Genomic DNA, 22533 nt, shown 5'->3' with positions numbered 1-22533 from the left:
AAGAATGTTCAGTCAGAACTACTCCGGCTAACAAGTACAGTAGTAATAACCAATTGAACAAACACGGCATTCAGCTGCTGATTTCCAAGCCTATCCATATACTCCCTCTGTTTTTTAATAGATGACGCCGTTGACTTTTTCTTACATATTTGACCATTCGTCTTATCCAAAAATTTTATGTAATTGTATAAGATATAAATCACACTTAAAGTATTATGACTGATATAACAACTCATAATAAAATAAATTATAATTACGTAAAATTTTTGAATAAGACGAATGGTTAAACATGTGAGAAAAAATCAACGGCATCATCTATTAAAAAACGGAGTTAGTACTTGGTTCTTGCTCAGCTTGTCGCTGTCTTGTTTCAACCTGCTAATGAGAAGCGATTGTGTTACGTACTACACAGTACAGACTACAGACTACAAAGTATCCATCTCAACATGCTTCGTCAGTAATTGATGAAGATGTGCCGGTTAATTACTGCTCCAAACGCGGGAAGAACGGAGACCAAAAGACTTCCAGTTTTGCAGTCCGCCCCCTCTACTGTGCCCCTGCTCTGCTTTTGATAAGAACGGCAACCATTAGAGTTGACTAGTTTGAGCATTCAACACTGGACCTGCGACTGCGAGTAGTATATATCTGCGTCCAGTAGAGAACAGTCAGTTCAGCGGCAAAGCAAAAGAAAAAGTTAGATCAGAGGAGAGCTCAGAGCTCAAAGAGTTGGGAAGCCATGGCGGGAGGGCAGCTCAACGTGCTGAGCACGCTCGACCAGGCGAAGACGCAATGGTACCACTTCATGGCGATCGTCATCGCCGGCATGGGCTTCTTCACCGACGCCTACGACCTCTTCTGCATTTCCCTCGTCACCAAGCTGCTCGGCCGCATCTACTACACCGACGATTCCAAGGACACCCCCGGCGCGCTCCCGCCCAACGTGTCGGCCGCCGTCACCGGCGTCGCGCTCTGCGGCACGCTCGCCGGCCAGCTTTTCTTCGGATGGCTCGGCGACAAGCTCGGACGCAAGAGCGTGTATGGTTTCACGCTGATTCTGATGGTCGTGTGCTCGGTCGCGTCCGGGCTCTCGTTCGGGAGCTCGGCCAAGGGCGTCGTGTCTACGCTCTGCTTCTTCCGGTTCTGGCTCGGCTTCGGCATCGGCGGCGACTACCCGCTCAGCGCCACCATCATGTCGGAGTACGCGAACAAGAGGACGCGCGGGGCCTTCATCGCCGCCGTGTTCGCCATGCAGGGGTTCGGGATCCTCTTCGGCGCCATCGTCGCGCTCGCGGTGTCGGCGGGGTTCCGGCACGCGTACCCGGCGCCGTCCTACTCCGACAACCACGCCGCGTCGCTCGTCCCGCAGGCCGACTACGTGTGGCGCATCATCCTCATGTTCGGCACCGTCCCGGCGGCGCTCACCTACTACTGGCGGATGAAGATGCCCGAGACGGCGCGGTACACGGCGCTCATCGCCCGCAACGCGAAGCAGGCGGCGGCCGACATGTCCAAGGTGCTGCACACCCAGATTGAGGAGAGCGCGGACCGCGCCGAGACGGTGGCCGTCGGCGGCGAGAGCTGGGGCCTCTTCTCGCGCCAGTTCCTGCGCCGCCACGGCCTCCACCTCCTCGCCACCACCAGCACGTGGTTCCTCCTCGACATCGCCTTCTACAGCCAGAACCTGTTCCAGAAGGACATCTTCAGCAAGGTCGGGTGGATCCCGCCGGCGAAGACCATGAACGCGCTCGAGGAGCTCTACCGCATCGCCCGCGCCCAGGCGCTCATCGCGCTCTGCGGCACCATCCCGGGCTACTGGTTCACCGTCGCATTCATCGAGATCATGGGCAGGTTCTGGATCCAGATCATGGGCTTCGCCATGATGACGGCGTTCATGCTCGGCCTCGCCATCCCGTACCACCACTGGACGACGCCGGGGCACCACACCGGCTTCATCGTCATGTACGGATTCACCTTCTTCTTCGCGAACTTCGGGCCAAACAGCACCACCTTCATCGTGCCGGCGGAGATATACCCGGCGCGGCTCCGGTCGACGTGCCACGGCATCTCCGCCGCCGCCGGGAAGGCCGGCGCCATCATCGGAGCGTTCGGGTTCCTGTACGCGGCGCAGGACCAGCACAAGCCCGAGCCTGGGTACCCCAGGGGGATCGGCATCAAGAACGCGCTCTTCGTGCTCGCCGGCACAAACTTCCTCGGGACGATCATGACGCTGCTCGTGCCGGAGTCCAAGGGCATGTCGCTCGAGGTTATCTCGCAGGAGGTCGCCGACGGCGACGACGAGGAGGCGGCCTACCCGAAGTAATTTGACCGCGCGCGTGATCACGCAGGGAGTGGTTGCCGCTAACCATTGGTGTCATCTCTTTTCCCAACTGTAACAACTCTAGTCGTCGCTTCCGTACGAGTGGTAGTTTTTTCTTTTTCTTGGATAAGTTTGTAGAAATTTCAATTAGTGACTAGTTTGTAGTATATGTGAGTGAGATGTGTGTATATGTTCTTGAAGAATTGGTGAACTTTTCCCTGGATTTGAAAGAACCGTGTAGTTTGAAAAAAGAATGCAATGGATATGCTAGTAGTTCAGGAAATTGATTGTTTGTAGCGACCACACGCAACATATCCATTTTTCTAGTACTCCGTTCGTCCTGTTCGTTGACTGATCAACTCTTGGCTAGCTTGGCATCTAAGACTACAGTACTACTGAGGAGAAAATGACATCAAAATCGTAACTTTGGGGACCATATATAAGAAGCAGCACACAGGTTAGCAAACTTTGTACCGCTGTCAAGGCGTCAGCTGTGTGGATTATTGGGACCAAATGAGGCGTGGTCGCGTGGAAGCTGGAAAATGCCCTCATGGATTATCATATGATTAATCACTCTATTTTTAATCAGCTGGTAAGAGGTTGACTTAGGATACCTATGGAGAGGGTGAGTAAGAGGAATCTGTACGTACACACTTATTCTTTTCTTTTAAAAAATCAGGTAATTTTACTTACTCAGCCTAGAAATCCAGGCGGAAAAGGATACAGAGTGAACAAAAACAAGCATCATGTGCGGATGGTTGTATATACGTAGGACACATAAGGTGTACTTCCTTCGTTTTATAAAAAACCAAATTTTAGAGATAATCTGGATATTTCTCTAAATTTAGGTTTTTTATTAAACGGAGGGAGTACATGCGTCTGTGAGGATGTGTGTTGAAGCTACAATGGTGCATTCGGTTGGACCTGGCCGATCTGTTGTTGGTTTGGACTGCATCATTGATGGACTTTTTCCTTGATGTGTTTGGTGCATTTGTTTAGTTGGGCCGTACGAGTTGTTTGTTACGAGAAAGTTCACTTGACATCTCTGAACTATGGGTCGAGTTTCATTCATATCCATATCGTAAAACCGTTTATGAAACATCACTTAGGTGGTGTTTGAATTCTTGAAGATGAAGATGAAGATTAAATATTTCACGCAAAAAGAGATGATAATAACATGTGATTAATTGAGTTTTAATTATTGTAAACTTGAAAAATGGATTAATCTGATATTTTAAAACAACTTTCATATAGAAAGTTTTCGCACGAAAGACACCGTTTAGCAGTTTGAAAAGCGTGTCACGAATATCCAAAACTTAATCCACTTTTTTAAGTTGAAATGAATGGAGCCTGACTTCTAAATCCAGTGAGAATTCGCTTTTAAAAAAAACCAGTGCATGTTGAGTCTATTTGCATTATTGAAAACGATTTTCTGCTGGCATGCCGCATACGTGACTCATTGACTCAGTCTTCGTCACATGTGACGCCTATACGATGCTTATGTAGCACTATCTAAAAAACATCGATGAGAGTATGAGACCCACATGTATTGGGAATCTGGTTAGAAAAAAAGTTGAAACAAAACCATAAATTTTCCTCCACTACTCTTGTGAAATGATAAATTTTAAAACTAGAGATGCACTATTTGTAGGACAGGGGAAAGTATTGTAGTTCTGAACACGGGAAAGTCTTTTTCAGAAAGCACGACCTTGTATGTATGTTTGTGTAATGATATATTGTAATCTATCTATTTAATTTTTTTCTATTTTTTTTATAATTGTTTAAGTAACATGCAAATAACAAGGAGACATCCCACAAAAGTTTAGAATAGCTTCTATTAATGAGCAACTTCTTGCCATGAATTAATTAAGTTCTACGAAAATTAGGGATCAACTTGAGGTACAAAGAGAACTCCTGTACCTAAAAAGCAAGTACTAACATAGTTATGATAGTTACTAGTAGGAGTACGATCTAATAAATATAAGTATAACATTTCCTATCACGCTACAAGTACGAGCTTCGCATGCAAGTGTTCGTCATCTCGTTGCGTCCTGAAGGATTACACCATCTCAACTCCGGACGAGTTGACGGCGGTGGCACCGCCGTTGGCAGAAGCTTCCTCGTCGTCGGCCTCGCCGGACATCTCCTCCAGCGACTTCCCTTTCGATTCCGGCACGAGCATCCATGTCATGAGGAACCCAACGAGGTTGCACCCGGCGAGCACGAAGAGCGCGTTCCGCACGCCAATCCCAGGTTTGTAGCCGGCGTCGACATGCGCCTTGTCCTGTGGCTGCGCCGCGTAGAGGAAACCGAATGCTCCGATGATCGCGCCGGCCTTGCCGGACGCGGCGGAGATGCCGTGGCAGGTTGACCGGAGACGCGCCGGGAAGATCTCGGCCGGCACGATGAACGTCGTCGCGTTCGGCCCAAAGTTGGCGAAGAAGAAGGTGAAGCCGTAGAGGAAGACGAAGATGACCTGGTTGCCAGGCATGGTCCAGTGGTGGTACGGGATGGCGAGGCCGAGCATGAACGCCGTCATCCCGGCGAAGCCGAGGAGCTGGATCTTGAAGCGGCCGATGATGTCGATGAGGAAGACGGTGAACCAGTAGCCCGGCACGGTGCCGCAGAGCGCGATGAGCGTCTGCGCGCGGGAGATGCGGAACACCTCCTCGAGCTCGCTCATGGTGCGCGCCTTGGGGATCCAGTGGATGCTGGTGAAGATGTCCTTCTGGAACAGGTTCTGGCTGTAGTACGCGACGTCGACGAGGAACCACGTCGCCGCCGTGCCCAGGAGGTGCGCGCCATGGCGCTTGGCGAACCGCGCCGAGAAGAGGCCGTAGTCCCTGCCCCTCGTGATGTCCTGGAGCTTCTCCTCCTCCACCTCGATTTCCACCTGCAGCACCTTGGCCATGTCCGACGACGCCTGCTTCGCGTCCTTGGCGACGAGCGCCGTGTACCGCGCCGTCTCCGGCATCTTCATCCGCCAGTAGTACGTCAGTATGGCCGGCAGCGCACCGAGCATCAGGATGATGCGCCACACGTAGTCGGCCTGCGGCACGGTGGACGCAGCGGCATTGACCTCGTACGCTGGGGCCGGGAACGCGGCCTGGAACCCCGCGGACATGGCGAGCGTGACAACGCCGCCGGCGAGGATGCCGAACCCCTGCATGGCGAAGACGGCGGCGATGAACGCGCCGCGGGTCTTCTTGTTGGCGTACTCGGACATGATGGTGGCGCTCAGCGGGTAGTCACCGCCGATGCCGAAGCCGAGCCAGAAGCGGAAGAAGCAGAGCGTGGCCATGACGCTCGTCGGCGTGTGCGAGAAGGAGAGCCCTGAGGCGATGGAGCAAATCACCATGAGCAGCAGCGTCATCCCGTAGACGCTCTTGCGGCCGAGCTTGTCGCCGAGCCATCCGAAGAAGAGCTGGCCGGAGAGGGTGCCGCAGAGCGCGACGCCATTCACCGCGGCGGCGATGTTGGGCGGCAGCGAGCCGGGGGTGGGGCTGGCGGGGTCGGTGTAGTAGATGCGGCCGAGAAGCTTGGTGACGAGCGAGATGCAGAAGAGGTCGTAGGCGTCGGTGAAGAACCCCATGCCGGCGACGATGATCGCCGTGAAGTGGTACCATTGCGTCTTGGCCGCGTCGAGCGCGTTCAGCACCTGCAGCTGCTGGTCCTGCCTTCCCATGGCGTCGCGTTTGCGTTTGCGTTTGGGTCGGCGGCTGCTGCTACGATCCAACGCGATGGTTATAACAGATCGGAGTTCGAGTACGAGATGAACCGTGTGCCGTGCAAAGAGCCCGATTCCGTTATACAAACGAGATACGTATGCAACGCCATTGGCAGACACTAGCACCCCCTCGGATACGGCACCGTATCTCGTGCAAACCAGAGTTGCTGTGCAACCTTGCAAACTTTCAATCAAGACTACATGATGCTCATCCGATGGCTAGGGACAGAGGTAGGCTACTTTTGCACTTAATCGCCCGCACTCATCTCTGCTAATCTGTTTTTTATACAAATCCCCCCCTGCTTCATGTGGCCGCCGTCCTCCGCCCTCCCGCCGTCGCCGCTCGCCGCCGCGACCGCGTCCCTGCCCAGCCGGCTCGATGCGGTCGCTGGCCCGCCGAGCTGCGCCTCCCGCTGTCGCCGCTCGCCGCCGCGGCCGCGTCCCCGCCCAGCCGGCTCGACGCGGTCGCTGGCCCGCCGAGCTGATATGCAATGGAATCGTGTTCTGAGATTGACACTGATGTACTAATTTTGTAATCTGAAACTCTGAAAGATTGTGACTGCAAATATGCAATGGAATTGTGTTCTGTCATTTGATAATGAGATTGAGTCAAGTCAAGTTGAACTATAAAAAAACATTTTTCTTGCTTGTGGTGACAGTGGAACCTATGGGTGTGTAACTGTATAATAGCCTGAATGAACTACCAGCTGTTTTCTGTGTCAATCTGTCAAACTGAATATATGCCCAGCTTCATGCATTCGGATGACAGATGAACTGAAACCAGCACGGATTTTGTAATCTGTCAAACTGTCAAACTACTTGTTCTGCATTTTCTGCACATGTGCTAGAGCACAACAGCTTGATAGGTTTGATACAGGTTCAGTTTCATGTATTGTCATATATTGATGGCAAACATGTCTTAGATAAGAAACTCTTGATGCAGTTCAGATTTTGGTAGCATGTACCCCTTTTTACTAAATTTTGGCAGCATCTACCCATAACAAGAGCATACAGGTTAAGATTAAAATGTTCACAATACGAAAATAAGCATGTCTCATTCAGGAATACATCAAGTATAGGGATACAAGTTCAGAATAAACTTCCAGCAAGTACACTTCCACGGTTCATAGTTCACACCTTGTTTGGCCCGCGTCCACGATAATGACAGCATGATATATGGCGGCGGCCTCAACGGAGACGGGATCAATAGCGACGATAGGATCAACGGCACCCGCCCGCTGGTCCTGCACAGGGTCTATCGCGTTGGAATCCGAAACGTCGCGCGTGCCAGACTCCATGGCGGCAGCGGCACGGTCTACCCCGTGACCTCACAACGGGAGGGTTTGCAACATGGCGGTGGTGGCGTGGCGAAGGGGCGTCGGCGAGTCGCTGGCGGGCGGCGGGGACTCGAGCGGGCGGCGGCGAATCGCGTGTGCTGTAGAAACGAAACGACGCGGGAAGGGCGGACGGACGGACGCTGTGATTAGGGGGGATTTGCATAAAAAACAGATTAGCATAGATGAGTGTGGGCGGTTAAGTGCAAAAGTAACCCACCTATATCCCTAGCCATCGGATGGACATCCTATGGTCTTGATTGAAAATTTGCAAGGTTGCGCAATAACCCTGGTTTGCACCAGATACGGTGCCCTCGGATATACTGTGATAACAGAATATATCAAAGCAGAAATCCGGGTGTACGAATGCCTGCCAGCTATCCCGATCTGCGCGGCGGCAAATCCACCGTGACATCTGATATAGTGATATGTGGCGCTCTGTTTTTGTTCCGAGATTCGATCTGTTTCTGTATCCGGCCTGCGTGCGAAGCCCGTGGGAACCGAGGCCCGACACATACCACGCGACCGAGCTATCTCGCGCATTGGCCCATGCATCAGCAGCACACCTCCCACGCAGCCCATCACCGGCCCAGCCTGCGTGTGCGCCGTCGCGAACCCGGCCGCGTCCCGCTCTCCTCGTACTGTACGGGCGCGCACGCGGCACACACGCCTCGATTCGATCGGTGGGTTCGGTTTGGCAACTTCCGAGGACCACTTCTTTTTACCTGTTGGGGAATCGGTTTTTACCAGGCTACCCCAGCCCCAAAAAAAAGTTTAATCCTAACTACGAACCCGGACATATGCGTGCCTAAGTTCATAGCTAGGGTTTGGCTTTTTTTTTTTGCTGACTAGTTGAAAGAGGGAGGGTTTACTGTTCTCAAGAAGTAGAGAGTTAACAGTAGCATCAGATAATAAGAGCATCTTTATCTTTTCATGGATTCCGTATTTCGGTCAATAAACTTTATGCGGGAAAACAAAGTAGTATTCGAACGAGAGAAAGTAGTATCAGTAGTATGGAAAATTCACCGTTTCCATGTTACTACCTTCGTTTTTAATAGATGACACCATTGACTTTTTCTCACATGTTTGACCATTCGTCTTATTTAAAAATTTTATGTAAATGTATAAGATATAAATCACACTTAAAGTACTATGAGTGATAAAATAACTCATAACAAAATAGATTATAATTACGTAAATTTGTTGAATAAGACGAATGGTCAAACATATTAAAAAAGTCAACGGTGTCATCTATTAAAAAACGGAGAGAGTATATTATAGTCCTTCATTGACCAACATGAACAAGACCACGAGATATATACTCCCTCCGTTTTTTAATAGATGATGCCGTTGACTTTTTCTTACATGTTTAACCATTCGTCTTATTCAAAAAATTTACGTAATTATAATTTATTTTGTTATAAGTTGTTTTATCACTCATAGTACTTTAAGTGTGATTTATATCTTATACATTTACATAAAATTTTTGAATAAGACGAATGGTCAAACATGTGAGAAAAGATCAATGACGTCATCTATTAAAAAACGGAGGTAGTATAGTTTAACGAATACACAGTATAATACTGTGTATTAATTTTGTATAACGAACGGAGGGAAGCGTATAGTATACTAGTATAATCAATTGCCGCTCCAGTACTTGAAATTAAGAGTATATACAGTACGTAATATTACGGTTCTGTCCATGCTAACGTTCTAGCTGTCCAGATGTGCTTGACTGCTTGCCGGAACACCGAACAACGACGTGCATGGTCTGAAACGTGCGTGTGCCGACGCACAAATCATGAGTCGTGCGTGCGTGCGTGCGTGCGTGCCCACATATGCTCTTGCATGCCATTAGAAGAAGCTAAGCTAGCTAGCTAGCTAGGACAGTAGTACATACTGCCTTGGGCTTCCTCTGTTATTGCTACTACTATGCGTAGCTAGCTAGCAAGCTCATGGTCTCGATCGTTTCAAGGAGCGCATACAGACGAGATCACGACTGCTCCATGTCCGTCTTGCTAATACCGACGGATCGGTATGTACTAGCTAAGTAGCCATAGTAGCTAGCTAGCTAGTAGTTCTTATCACGATAGTTGGTCTCCGCGAGGAGGTCCTCCAGGACCTTGTCGTCGAGGCACTCCAGCTCCACCTTGTCCGTCGTCCGATCGGAGCCGCCGCGGCCCGCCGCCGCGGAGGAGTTCGCCGGAGGAGGCGTGGTGAAGGAGGACGAAGAAGAGCCGGTGCTGGTCATCCTGCTTGCGGCGCCGTGATGATGATCTCCCGGGAAGTTGAGCATGGCCGTGGCGCCCTTCATGGCGAATGCGGCGCGGTCGTACGCCCGCGCGGCCTCCTCCGCGGTGTCGAACGTGCCGAGCCACACGCGGGCTCCCCCGCGCTCCGGGTCGCGGATCTCCGCCGCGAACTTGCCCCACGGCCGCTTCCGCACGCCGCGGTACGACGACGACGATTTCCCCTCCTTACTCTTGTCGTCCTCCATGCGGACGCAACCGCTCGCACACGCGAGAGGCCTGACGACGCCGATTGGTTAATTGGCTTATATACGTATATACCGACTTACCGAGCTCACAGTTTCCGGTGCTATTGTGATCTGCAGGTAGCAGGTCTACTATAGCTAGGCAGCATGCAGCAGTGGCGGCGGCCAATCGGACATGGATATGCTAGTCTCAGGCGTGCAATTGTGCATGTGGCGGCTGGAACATGCGGCCTATTTATACAGTGGGCGCGCGGCATACGGTATACGGGCGCATGCAGGGCGTATACTCCTATATATTGTAGAGTACGCTCTCGATCGCTTTATGATCAAGTTGCCTCATTATCACCCCTGGCCGGTGTTGGTTATCGGCAGGGGTACACATACACGCAAGTCTACAAGAAAACAATTCTTGCTGATGCATGCCAACATTACCGCTTTTCTGACCATTCAACCACAACACCGTGCTGATGTCCACTGCTACTACCATCTCTTTTGCTTTGCCCGGATCGAAATGGACAGCAGAAGCCGCAGGAAGCTGCTATCGAGCTAGCTAGCTAGTAGCATGGTATTCATTTACTCCTTATGTTTAGTATTATAAGTTGTTTAGCCTTTTTTTTAAAATTTTTTTAGGTTTAACTAAATTTATAGAAAAAATTTGGCAACATATAAAAGATCGATTGAATTAGTTTCATTAAATATATTTTTTTTTCAAAAATACTATTATATTTTTCTATAAATTTAATTAAATTTAAAGAAGTTTGATTAGAAAAAAATCAAACGGCTTATAATAATATGAAACGGAGTACCAGTTAACAGCATCTTCAAGAATGAAGTGTTACCGGGGAGAGCAAATTAACATGAATGTCTAATCCTGGTAGGAAAGATAAAAGGTTATATGTTTGTTCTTTTTCTAATGAAAAAATGGTTTACGTTTTCTGTCGTCATCATACACGTAACTTATAAGCTATAGTACTAAAATAAGATAAGATAAGCTTAATTATTTGCGTGTTCTCTATGTTAAAGTATGTGATAGATATAAAAATACTACATCTGTTTTCTAATATATAAATACAATTGACTTTTTTTCCTTTAACTGTGACTAATAATATATACTTATTTACTTGTGTATTATTTACTAAAAGTACTTCAAGCGTGTCCAATATGTGAGAGAGTCTATTTATCTCTCGAAGTAACGTCTCCTAGTTTTACATGTCACCCAAAAAGTCATAAAAAATCTGATATTTTTATAGGATAGATTAATATTAGATGTAGCAATCCACACATACAAATTCAAACGGGACTTACACGACATAAAAAAAAATTAATAGTCATTTTTTTCTACCTATGCAAGTTAAATTTGAACTTACATGTTTATGCAATGATATATCACATACTACATCCGTCCCATGTTTCTTGTCGTTTTGAGTTTTTGTTTGTAATTTTTGATCATTCGTCCTATTAAAAAAATTTGGAATTATTATTTATTTTGTTTGTGACTTGCTTTACTATTAAAAGTTAAAAATACTTTAACTATGTGTCAGGGTTACGGATAAGGTATACCCTTTATTCTTAGATGTACGTTGTATACCGACACGATATACCCTCACGTATACGGATAGTTTCCATATACATTAAGGAAATCTATCACGTGATAGAGATGGTATCTACGGATAGAGAGAGTTCTACTCGGACAATGTTGGGTCTTTACCATATTGTGAGGGGTCTGATATCTCTGAGTCCTACTTGGAGATCAACTGACCCGCGGTATATAAGGGACCCCCTGGGCAGGACTTAAGGCATCAAATATCACCGCTAACATATCCACTACAGCCTACGGAGCCGGAGCTTGCAGGAGCCAAGTCGCCGGGAGATTTAGTTGGACCAACTCGACTACGGTCTCATCAGTATCATTGAGTTCTGCTATTCCCTTTGTAATATGTGGTTCCCATCATATAATCCCATACCAACTGGATTAAGGCTAGTACCTACCAAGGGGCCTGAACCAGTATACTCCTTGTCTTTTGTTTGCCTGATATCGTATTACGTAGATCCTCATACCAACGGACCCCAATACCCTCTATATCCGATCTACGGGTATCCCCCGTCGACATTATGACTTATCTTTTTTATATTTGCACTAATTTTTCAAATAAAAACGAATTGTCAAACGTTGGAAACAAAAAGTCAAAGCGACATCTATTATGGGACGGAGGTAGTATATAGACTTAAACTCTTCAATCAGGGGATATCCTTTTGTTGTTCGCATGCCATAAAAGTAGTTATGATTTTTTTAAAAAAAACTGATAAGATAGATTAATATATGATATATCATTGTACAAAGATTGCAAGTTAAAATTTGACTTCTTTTTCAAATTTATTGTTCTTTAGGCACTGCCAAACTAAAAAAAACTATAGTTAGTTAGTTAATTTATAGGCACTGCCAAATTTATTGCTCTTTTTCAACTTATACAAGTTAAACTTAGTGTTACATGTTTGTGGAGTAATCTATCATATATTAATTTATGTTGTTATTTTTCATAACCATTTAAATATGATATGTAAACAACAAGAAAATATCCCTTCAAGAGTTTAGAATCATTTTCCCCACATATCTATGTATCATTTCTTGTTTAAAAAAACAGAGAGAATATATTCTATGCCACTGAGTTTATCACAGTTCAATGATTTGATATTGACATTGTCTCTTTATTCAATATACCGATGACTTTATCAATTGTTCTACAATATACCATTGGGATGAGCCTCTTTTTTTAAAAAAATACCCAAAATACCCTTAGAGACATACTCCCTCCGTCCCAAAAAAGACAAACTCTGGCTATATATCTGGACATGATACATGGTTAACAATTAGTTTATCTCATTATAAAGTTTCAAAAAAAATAAAATATTTTATATGGCCTCCTTACACAACAGAGAAGTATGTACATCAGTTTCAATTTGTTTATGGTATTTTTGTTGTTTGGAAAAAAATATTTTTGTGTGGTATATCAGAGAGAAATAGCTTATACAAAAGAAAATAGCAAAAAATATCTTATGTTGCATATGAAAGATAATTTACATTAAAACCAACAACACAAAAATATTTTATATAGCATATAACAAATAAGTTATATTTAAAAAATAGAAATGAAAAAAAAATGAAACTCATATACAAACTTTTATACTGTAAGAAGGCCACATAAAAGTTTTCTTTTTTAAAAAAACTTGTAATGATATAAATCAATTGTTATACTTATATGTCCATAAGGATATTTTTGGTATTATTGAAAAATAAGCCCAACCCAATGTTGTATTGTAGAAAAATTGATAAAGTCGTCAGTATAATATAGAAAGAGAGAAAATTAATGGTAAATTGTTGAACTATGACAAACTCAGTGGTATAAAATAGATTCTCTCAAAAAATACTATTAATAAATTAGATCATATGCACAAAAGAAGGGGATATTCTCTCGAGAGATGAAAATCCACGTCTCTAATATGTACTCTATTTGCTCAAGAAGAATAGGCAAACGAATTTAAAAAATCAAACTTGTCGTATATTTAAAACTACTCATTCCATTCTAAAATATAAGTCACGACCACCACAAAAGGCAAAGAACAATAAAGAATTATAATTATCTACTCGTATGAATTATCTTAATAAATACCATGCATATTTTCAATGAAATTAGATATATATCTTAATGGTAGAGGTTTTCTTTTTTAGAAGAATGAATTTAGGGGAGAGGGGGGGGGGGGGTATTAGTTATTTGGATGAACACATATGTATCTTGTAATATGAAATATCGGGAATAAGGATAGTACTAGGATACGATTGATTAATTAGTATTTAAGTCAATAAGTCATTGCTACTAAATACCCAAATTGGGATGGAGTATACTAAGTACTACTACAGTATTAGTTTACATTCACTCCGCCTTGTCCGTCCACGAGGCTCGGTCAATACGTACGTCGTCCATTTTTCCACGTTCCTTGTACTGTTGTACATTATCTCTCCATCATAAGAACTTTCACTCAGCTCTAGTTGAGACGTTATCCGGTGCAACATACCCAACTAGGAGCGATCGAGGATGGAGTTTGCACAAGTCGCTGGGCGGGGGAATCTCGGTCACGTGGGTGGCGCGACCGGACGGTGGACTAAAGCGAGTAATATGAGGATGCGGAATATTCACCGCCGCCCGCCGGCCCGAGCAAGGGTCATTGTGATCGTGGTCGACCGAATTAATCGAAATCTATCCCCCGGCCGGTCGTGTGTTGTGTGTGTATCGCGCGCATCGATCAACCTCTAGTGATGCACGCTAGCTACCGATCGCTCTCCTATCGCCCAGCCAAGTTGAACTGTCCCTAGCTAGCCCTGCCTGTGGTGTGGCTGTGTACCAGCTGCCGCGCGCGCTATGCATGGATCAGTACGAGCGCGCGCCGCCAAGCTCGCTGCTGCTGCCTGCTGGTACAAAAATCAGAAAAGCGCTTCTGGCTCGCGCCACCTGTTCAGAGCTAGGCTAATAATACAGCCAACTTATTAGCTATAAGTTTCTTTGCAGCCTCCTCTCAGCACACCCATATAATAGTTAGCTCTTTACAATTGGATTGGAATTCGGTGACATTGCTCCGGTGACATTCCCTGTGACATTGAGTCACTGGCGTGTGGGACTCACGTGGGTCCAGGCACATGTGGGTCCCACATGTCAGTGACTCAATGTCACCGAGAATGTCACGGGGGAATGTCACTAAATCTGCGTCCTTTATAATTAATATAGGACACACTTATCTCTCTCACAGAGTTTGTTGGTTCTTGTGTCAAAGCCGGCTAAGTTTACAGCCCGCTTCTCCTTTCTCTCCTTTCTTCTCTTCTTCACCTCAGCATTTAGTTTGTTTATAGCCTACTATTATACTTGCTCTCACTTGGCTATTTTCTCGCCGTGAGCAGAGCCGACGTTAATGTTCATCCGCCTTGGTACTTTCATGCCGTCGGTGAGCGGCCGCGTGCGGGGAATTCCCGCGGATCAGGACGAGATCAATACCGTCGACGTCGGCCCGCTGCCTCGGCTAGCAAAACAACAGCCATGCGTTTGTGCCTGGTATGATATGAAGTTTGAGACCTCGATCACTCTTGTTATCTTGTATTGTACTCACCATGTAAGCTGTCGGCATACTGTAGTTTCTGCTGCTGCGGAGGTGGCTACAAAATTCCTTTGGCCAGTTGCAACGGGGATCGTACACCTTTTTAATCCAATTATTGGAGGGTGTGTTCACGTGTACCAGCAGAGGAATATAATGTAGGAAAGGCAGGGCGTAACATCCACCACCCTGCATGCATTCTGAGAATATATATTGCCATGAGATTGACTGAACGCCAATGGAATGGAAATACGTCTCGTATATGTATGGCTAGTAGAGATGCACCGTACGTGGAGATTCCAACCTCTTCTCTTTATTGTCCAAATATATGAAGGAGTACTTTTTAAACCAAAAATGAACACATGCATGCATGATTCCTTCAAGAACGACCGTTTTTTCAAAGAAACCTCGTAAAAGGACCGGAAGCGTTTGTTTTCATTTAAGAAGATTAGACTGGCTCAGCTTTTGAGGGGAAACTGGACTGAAAAACCTCACATAAGCATGGTTTGCAGAGGAAACGGTTTATTGAGGAAAATCAGACAAAACTTACACGAAAAATAAACTTATGACGATACAAATAAAGGTCAAAACACATGTCATCATTGCTGAGTTCAGAAAAGCAACTCCGACTTCCTATGAATAGACCACGGACAACGCAGGGCAGGATCTTCGAAACGGAGCCTCCAAAGAGGAAGACAGAGTCAAAACGCGAATAACGTCAATCCGAATATCGGAACAAGGTTTTCACCCGAAGAAAAGGGGAGAGCAAAGTAACGATGCCTTCAAGAAAGAAAACGACGCTCACAGGTGTCGACATCGTTGGCTCTAGCCCAAGATCAAGTAGGACTTTTGCCCCGACTCTCTCTCCCTACCAACTACGACAACACCAACTACCACAGCGCTACCAAGACGAAAGCGGAAGAGGGTTATCGTTCTCGAGCTTGCCATCCTTGACAAGCAGCTCCGACTCCTCCCCTAAACACCAGCAAAAGGCTGCGTCGCGGAGGTCTCATGCACCCTCTCTTCACCAAACTGAGCACCTTGCAGTCGCAAGAACAATCAAAACACAAGCAGTGCTGATGGCACCCGAACTCCAAGCAGAAATCTACCAACCAAACTGGCTCCCCATCCCTTGGCTTGGAACTCCCCACGATCGGAGTCTAAGAGCAGACTGGTCAACAGAAGGGGAGGAGTTCTAGAGAACGGGAGAAGCCCCAGCCGATTGTGGTGGATCATTTGTCGTCGACCAGTCCACCCTCCACGCTGTTGTATACCGTGTCCTGTGGCTTTCCAAATGAACAAATTGCATTGGCAACCGACCGGCCAACCCAACAACGGCATCTCCAAGCGGCAACACCACCGACCACCTCCCAGCACCAAAAATTGCCCGCCAGCTAGTTGCTTCTCCAGCCACCTCGTCAACAACCTCTAGTCAAAAGCCGACCTCCTGCCCATGGCTGGCAGCCACCTGCACCTCTCATCCAATTCGCCAGCCAACTCCACCGTCAGCCGCAATCACCTCCTATTGGGCTACAACTCACTGACAACACTCCCACCACCTTTGCCGGCCACCATCCTGCCCACCGACATCGCCCCCACCACCTCTGCTGACCACCTACACCTCCAACTCCAAAAATTGGCCTCCCCCAACTCCATCGAGCCTTCCGGAACCAGGAAGGTGACGACTAGATTGCTGACGCCCCTCACCTCCGGCCTTCTTCCTCGCGCCGCCTCCAACTTGCTGCTGCTGCTGCTTCGCCGCCGTCGCTCTCCAACTCAAGCCTTCTAGATCCAGGATGGAGACGACCAGATCTAGCTAGTCACCCCCTCCACCTTTGGCCTTTGACTTCCTCGCGCTGCCTCTAACTTGCTGCTGCCGCTTCTCGCCGCCTCCACCCCGTCACCATCACTGATGCATCTCGTCGTCGGGTCGCCACAGTTGCTGTCGAGCGTCATCCCACCTCCCCCGCGCATGACTGGGCCCGCTGCTTCATGGCTGTCTACCCCGCCACCGTCGTCCTTGCTCTCCGAGCTGTGGTCCAGCTGCTCGCTCTGGTGGCGGCGGCGACAGAGGAGGGAGGGGGGAGAGCGGTGGCGGTTAGGGTTGTCGCCCGCCTGGTTGTTCGCGCGGCAAGTGACGCGGGTGGTCTCTCCCATCTCAATAACAACAAGCCCCCAGATGACGGGCTTTGTGAGGCACATACACTACACTACTAATAAAGGGCAAAATGGCCCTAATAAAGGGACTTGCTGCCACATACGTGGTTTATTAAAAGCTGCTATGCATTTTGTAGTTGTGTGATTATGTGAACCCAACCGACTAAGATCGAAAACCAAGATGCCTAGCAGATGCATTGTTGTCCTGAGAGGAAAGCAATGCTGAACTCGATCTGTATTTCTTTTTCTTATTACAAGGGTGTATATTGTAGGGACATATCCGGTGAAAACGAGTTAAGTGTTTGTCGGTGATATGGGGCTGGGGGTATCAAGACTAGAGGGAGGAGGCTACCCCTAGTACCCATGTGGCACTCCACCGAAGGGGGTCGGGCCCAGTGTAGGGCGGCGGCCGCCCCTCCATGCCTGGGGGTCGGGCTGCTCCGACCCCCTCCGCAGGACGCCACGTGTGCGGGGTTAGGTGGGCACCCCCAACCCCACCTAACCGCATTTAACGTGCCCTGAGCAGGCGCGCCATGACACATTTAATGCGGTATGCTGTGCGCCTGACCAGTCTATGACCGATTGAATGATTGATGGGATCGTAGTAGTGCGCCTGCGCACTGCTCACACGTCAGGCGGCGTGCAGCCTACCATGCCCCGTCACATCATGATGATTAGCCTCTCATCCTGGCCGGAGTCGGTTCATCCGCTATGGTCAAGGCAAGGCTCCCGTTTCCCGGTGCAAATAGGAGCCCATAAGTCTTTAGCCATTAAATGGCGAATGACACGGGCGTCCCCCGTGGCAGTCGACGTGATTTGATGGGCACCATGCTGTGGCGCTCGTGCGTGTGGCTTCCAAGTCAAGTAATAAGACATGCATTTAATGCAAAGAATGTACTCCTTCATCCCTACATAGGCTTTTGAGCCCATGTGGTAACCCCTTGAGATATAAAAGGAGGTCCAGACCTAGCAAGGGAGGGGTGTTGGAGTGTGAACTCCTCTAGCGGGGAACTGTGTAATCCCCCTTTGTTAGTTCGGCCTAGGAGCAGCAAGTGAAAATCGAGGAGTTGGAGGAATGGGAGTAGATGGTTGTCGCGTGGGGGTCGGGCCCTTGAGAGGGACAAGAAGCAAGAGGTTTATATAGGTTCGGGCCGCTTGGAAGCGTAACACCCTACTCCTGCTTATGATGATTTTTTTGGGTTTACAAAGTCTTTGAATCTCTGGTGAGCAAGCTGGGGCTCAACCTTCAATCCAGGGTTCTTCGGATCTCACCCTCCCCTCCGTAGGCCTGGTCCTCCTTTTATATCTCAAGGGGTTACCACATGCGCTACCTGTTGATGCGAAAAACACACACTGGCCTAGGAGATCTTCTTAGCTCCAGTGCAGGTCCAAAGGTTGATGAGATGCGAGCGTGCCAGTCAGTTTGATCCTGCAACTGATAAGATATGTAAACATCAAATAAAACGACTGATCGGCTGACAAGCCAATGGAATAATTCCAGCCGATGCCGATACTAGCCGATGCCGATAGGATTTTGAGCAATTGGTTGTATGTCCCATGCAGAATCTGGCACTTAAGTAAATAATCACACAGAGACAATCGGCTGATGATAATCAATATAACAATATAATCCAATAGAAACCAATCAGCTAATAATAATATGATCGGATAAGTAATGATCTGATGGTTATAGAATACACCGGTGGAGGTCCGATGTCATAAAATCCACAGATTAGATTAAACGGTGAAATCTTTGTTACCATCGGCTAAATCCAACTTACTCCCTCCATTCCATAATATAAGGCACAACCACTTTTCTTATATGTTCCATAATATAAGGCATACATGCAAGCATGCAATTAACTATGGCATCTTCTCTATTAAATTATTATTTTTTCAAATCCTCCACTCTCATGTTATCTAATCATATTGGATGCATGCATTAGTATTTATTAGGATGATCCAAACTATAGGATGATAATAATTATTTCTTGGTCTTTGGATTAAGGGTGGTTGTGCCTTATATTTTGGAATGGAGGGAGTATATGCAATCCTTGTAAGCTGATGCAACTTCCAGATACCTCATCGGCTAAAATCCCGATGAAACCCATATTGGCAGTCAAAAAGCAGGCTAGGGAATATGGTTCTAAACACGACTTAGTAGATCGAACTTAACTGATGTAGCACTAAGTATGAAAAGAAACACAATGTCTAGATAATCAAGCCGTTGACTGATTTTTAGGGTGGTAGATGCCTTAGCCAATGTTATCTAGTAAAATAATTTAGTCGATACCGGCAGATACCCTAAAGCGAGACAACCGATATTGCTAAATTGAGATACTAAGACTAGATTAACTAATACACATGATAAATAGGCAAGCAAATATATCATCTAAACCGGAGCAATCCAAGAGGTTGAATGCACTGATGCAGCCTTGAACGACGCCAACGTAGACGAGACAATTGCCTAGGCCGGCGGAACATTGGACTTACCCCTTCATCGGAGATCGAAAAACGATGCAGCCCTGCGTTAGGTGCCAAGTCCCCCTGGATGATAAAATAAAATAGAAAAGGTAAAAAGGTGGCGATGTGCCGAATTGTATTGATCGTGGAGATAGTTTACAATGACCCTGGGTGTACATATTTATATCCATGAGTAGATACTAGTCCTTGTAGGACAAGAAAGAAACTTTCCTAAAGATAAAAGGAAAACACAAAGTCCTTATTGACACTAAACACATTTTCCTAAAGATAAAAGGGAACTAACAAACTATTCCTAATTAATAGATACACTTGTCATGTCACATCCTCATTGAACTCGGACTCTTGTGGATAAATTTCCTTTAATTGATCCGACTCCATCAAGAACACAACAGCTGACGATTTGACGACTCCCATCGGCCAATTCCAAGACTGAAGCCGATACTGACTCTAGGACGATGATGACTTCGGGCTTACCAAATTTTGGCGTTAACACTACCAAAGCCGCCTCGAGAGGAGGGAAATATTCTTTACATTAAATGTGTGTCTTGTGCCTTAGCTCGAAAGTCATCCTTGCATCGGCTGCCGTGTGGGACCTATCAAATCATCGCGGCTGAGACGGGGTGTAACACCCTGAAAATTCGACCGACAAAATCAAAACTCTAAAAATACGGATTTTCAAAAACTTTTTAAACTAATTGCATCATGCCGATCTTATTCGTCTATTTTATCTGGATTTGATCTCGAAGAGTATTAATCGTGAGTAAAGAATAGTTAATTAGGAATAAACCTTAAAAACAAATTGGTAAAATAAATACAAAATAAAGATTAGGTGGGATAGAAATAAATAAAATATTATCGCGACCATATTTGGATCAATTAAATTTAAATACGATGGAATAAGAATTAACCCTAATTAAAACTCAAATAAATTACATAAAAATAAAATATGAGTAATATTAATCTAGGGTGAATTCATTAGTTAAGATAACACAAATATTGAGTAAAATGCATATATGCAAAATTAGGAATTGTGGAATCAAATTTATACGGAAATTACACTAAAATCGGGATAATTAGAAATCGGCACTGTTCATTGCACCTAAGGTGTTCGACGGGGTCCCCTAACCCAGCTCCTCCTTTTTCCCCTCTCTCGTCGCCAGCCGCCGCGAGCCCGCACCGCGCCGCGCCGCGCCGTCCCATCGTTGCGGTCACGCCGTGCCGTCGTGTCGCCGCCCATCGCATCCCGCCCCACGCCGCGCGCCACCGCTGTCGCCGTCGCCATCGACGTCCCGTCGCCGCGCGCGTCCCATCGCCGCTGCCGCGCCGCGTGCCGTCTCGTCGCCTCGCGCCGCGAGCCCGCGCCTCGCGCCCCGCGCCGCGCCGCTGCCGCCTGCCGCGCTGCGCGCCGTCGCCATCGCACGCGCGTCGCATTGCCATCGCCGTCGCCATGCGCCCCGCGCCGCGCCGCGCGCCGCCGCTGCCGCTCGCCCGTCGCGTCGCTCGCGCCACGCAGCCGTCGCGTCGCCTCGCTCCGCGCGCCCCCACCTCGCGCCCCGCGCCGCCGTCGCGTCTCCCCTCTTCCCCTTATTTCTTCCCCCCTCCCCTATAAAGACCCCGGCCCAATCCCCCTTCTCCACCCCACTCCATTCCCCCCTCTTCTCCCTCTTCCCCTTCTCCACGCGCCGCCGTCGTCGCGCCGCCGTTGTCGTGCCGCCGCGCCGCCACCTTCGAAGCCGCCGCGCCGTCGCCCCGGAGCCGCCGCGCCGTGCGTCGCCGCCTTGCGCCGCCGTCGCCGTCGTCGCCGCCACCGCCGCCGCCGGTGAGCCGTCTCCCCCCCTTCACCTCGCGCCCACCGCCGTCGCCGCCCGGGGAGGCAAAGAGCCGAGAGAGAAAGAGAGAAACCGAGGGAGGGAAAGAAGAAGGGAGGAGAGAAACCGGGAGGGAGAGAGTGAAGAAAAAAAAAGAAAAAGAAAGAGAGGGAGAGAAAAGAGAGAAAAATAAAAAGAGGAGAGAAAAAGAGGGAAAATAGAAAAGAAGGAGAAAATAGAAGGGAAATTGGGGGAGAAATTAGGAGGATTTAGGAAATAAAAATGGTCGGGGTTAATCATAGATTATTTTTGGAAATTCCTCGAGCGTAATAGTATTTCGGTCGAAATTCCGAGTTAATTATAAAAATATGTTTCTTGAACAGATTAGATTAAAATTGGTAGTAATTTGGATATAAATAATAACTAAACAATTAGATGAATTCTTATAGATTATTATAGATTATTTTTGGTAATCTCTAAAAGTCATCGGTTCACGGTAGAAGTTCGGATTTAATTACTAGGGATTTTAGCCGTGTATTATATTTAATCATTTAGTCATAGACTAAATTAAATCATGTAATATTTCTAGGATTCCGTCCGATATTTAGCTTGCGATAAAAATTTCCAACCTATTATATGGATATAATGCTCAGGTAGATTAAATTAAAAACTTATGACAACGAAATAATTATACCCGTAAAATAGTTTAAATCGAAATTGGGTTGCCGTAGTTCGCAGATAGTAAAGTTAATAAAAAGGAATCGACTTTCGCATTCGACTTTCATTTGGATTTACTTGGATTTTTATTTGAATTCTAACCGAATTCAAATCAATTTTTGCACGTAACTATAGAGCCCGAGGGAGTTGCGGATCCAAGCGAAGGCCAAGACCCGTAAGACTTTGAGCAAGGCAAGTCATCACTATTCCTTGAACATGTTGATCCCAATTGCGAAATTGTTTTGTTTACAAATAAAATTGCATGCAATGATGAACATCCTACTTGTGATTATGCCATGCCTTGATTATTGTTTACCCTTAAATCTTTGTAACCATGTTTACGTATGAGTCCCTAG

The 22533-nt window shown here is 47.0% G+C and overlaps 3 protein-coding genes across 3 annotated transcripts; 1 reads left to right on the top strand and 2 right to left on the bottom strand.

The window, feature by feature from the left end:
• Window positions 1–534: 534 nt before the first annotated feature.
• Window positions 535–2600, top strand: LOC4331635 (inorganic phosphate transporter 1-1-like). Its single transcript, NM_001402044.1, has one exon. The coding sequence runs from the start codon at window positions 737–739 to the stop codon at window positions 2318–2320; it is 1584 nt and encodes a 527-aa protein (NP_001388973.1). The 5' UTR covers window positions 535–736; the 3' UTR covers window positions 2321–2600.
• A 1535-nt stretch (window positions 2601–4135) lies between these two features.
• Window positions 4136–6179, bottom strand: LOC4331634 (probable inorganic phosphate transporter 1-12). The gene has a single exon (NM_001417461.1). The coding sequence runs from the start codon at window positions 6000–6002 to the stop codon at window positions 4377–4379; it is 1626 nt and encodes a 541-aa protein (NP_001404390.1). The 5' UTR covers window positions 6003–6179; the 3' UTR covers window positions 4136–4376.
• Window positions 6180–8890: 2711 nt separating this feature from the next.
• LOC4331633 (ethylene-responsive transcription factor ERF096) lies at window positions 8891–10064 on the bottom strand. Its single transcript, XM_015774758.3, has one exon. It carries the CDS (start codon window positions 9873–9875, stop codon window positions 9450–9452), a length of 426 nt encoding a protein of 141 aa, XP_015630244.1. The 5' UTR covers window positions 9876–10064; the 3' UTR covers window positions 8891–9449.
• Between the last annotated feature and the right edge of the window lie 12469 nt (window positions 10065–22533).

The sequence above is a fragment of the Oryza sativa genome, chromosome 3, assembly GCF_034140825.1.
Source record: "Oryza sativa Japonica Group chromosome 3, ASM3414082v1".
Classification (NCBI taxonomy): Eukaryota; Viridiplantae; Streptophyta; class Magnoliopsida; order Poales; family Poaceae; genus Oryza; species Oryza sativa.
This window is presented reverse-complemented; position numbering and strand designations above follow the sequence as displayed.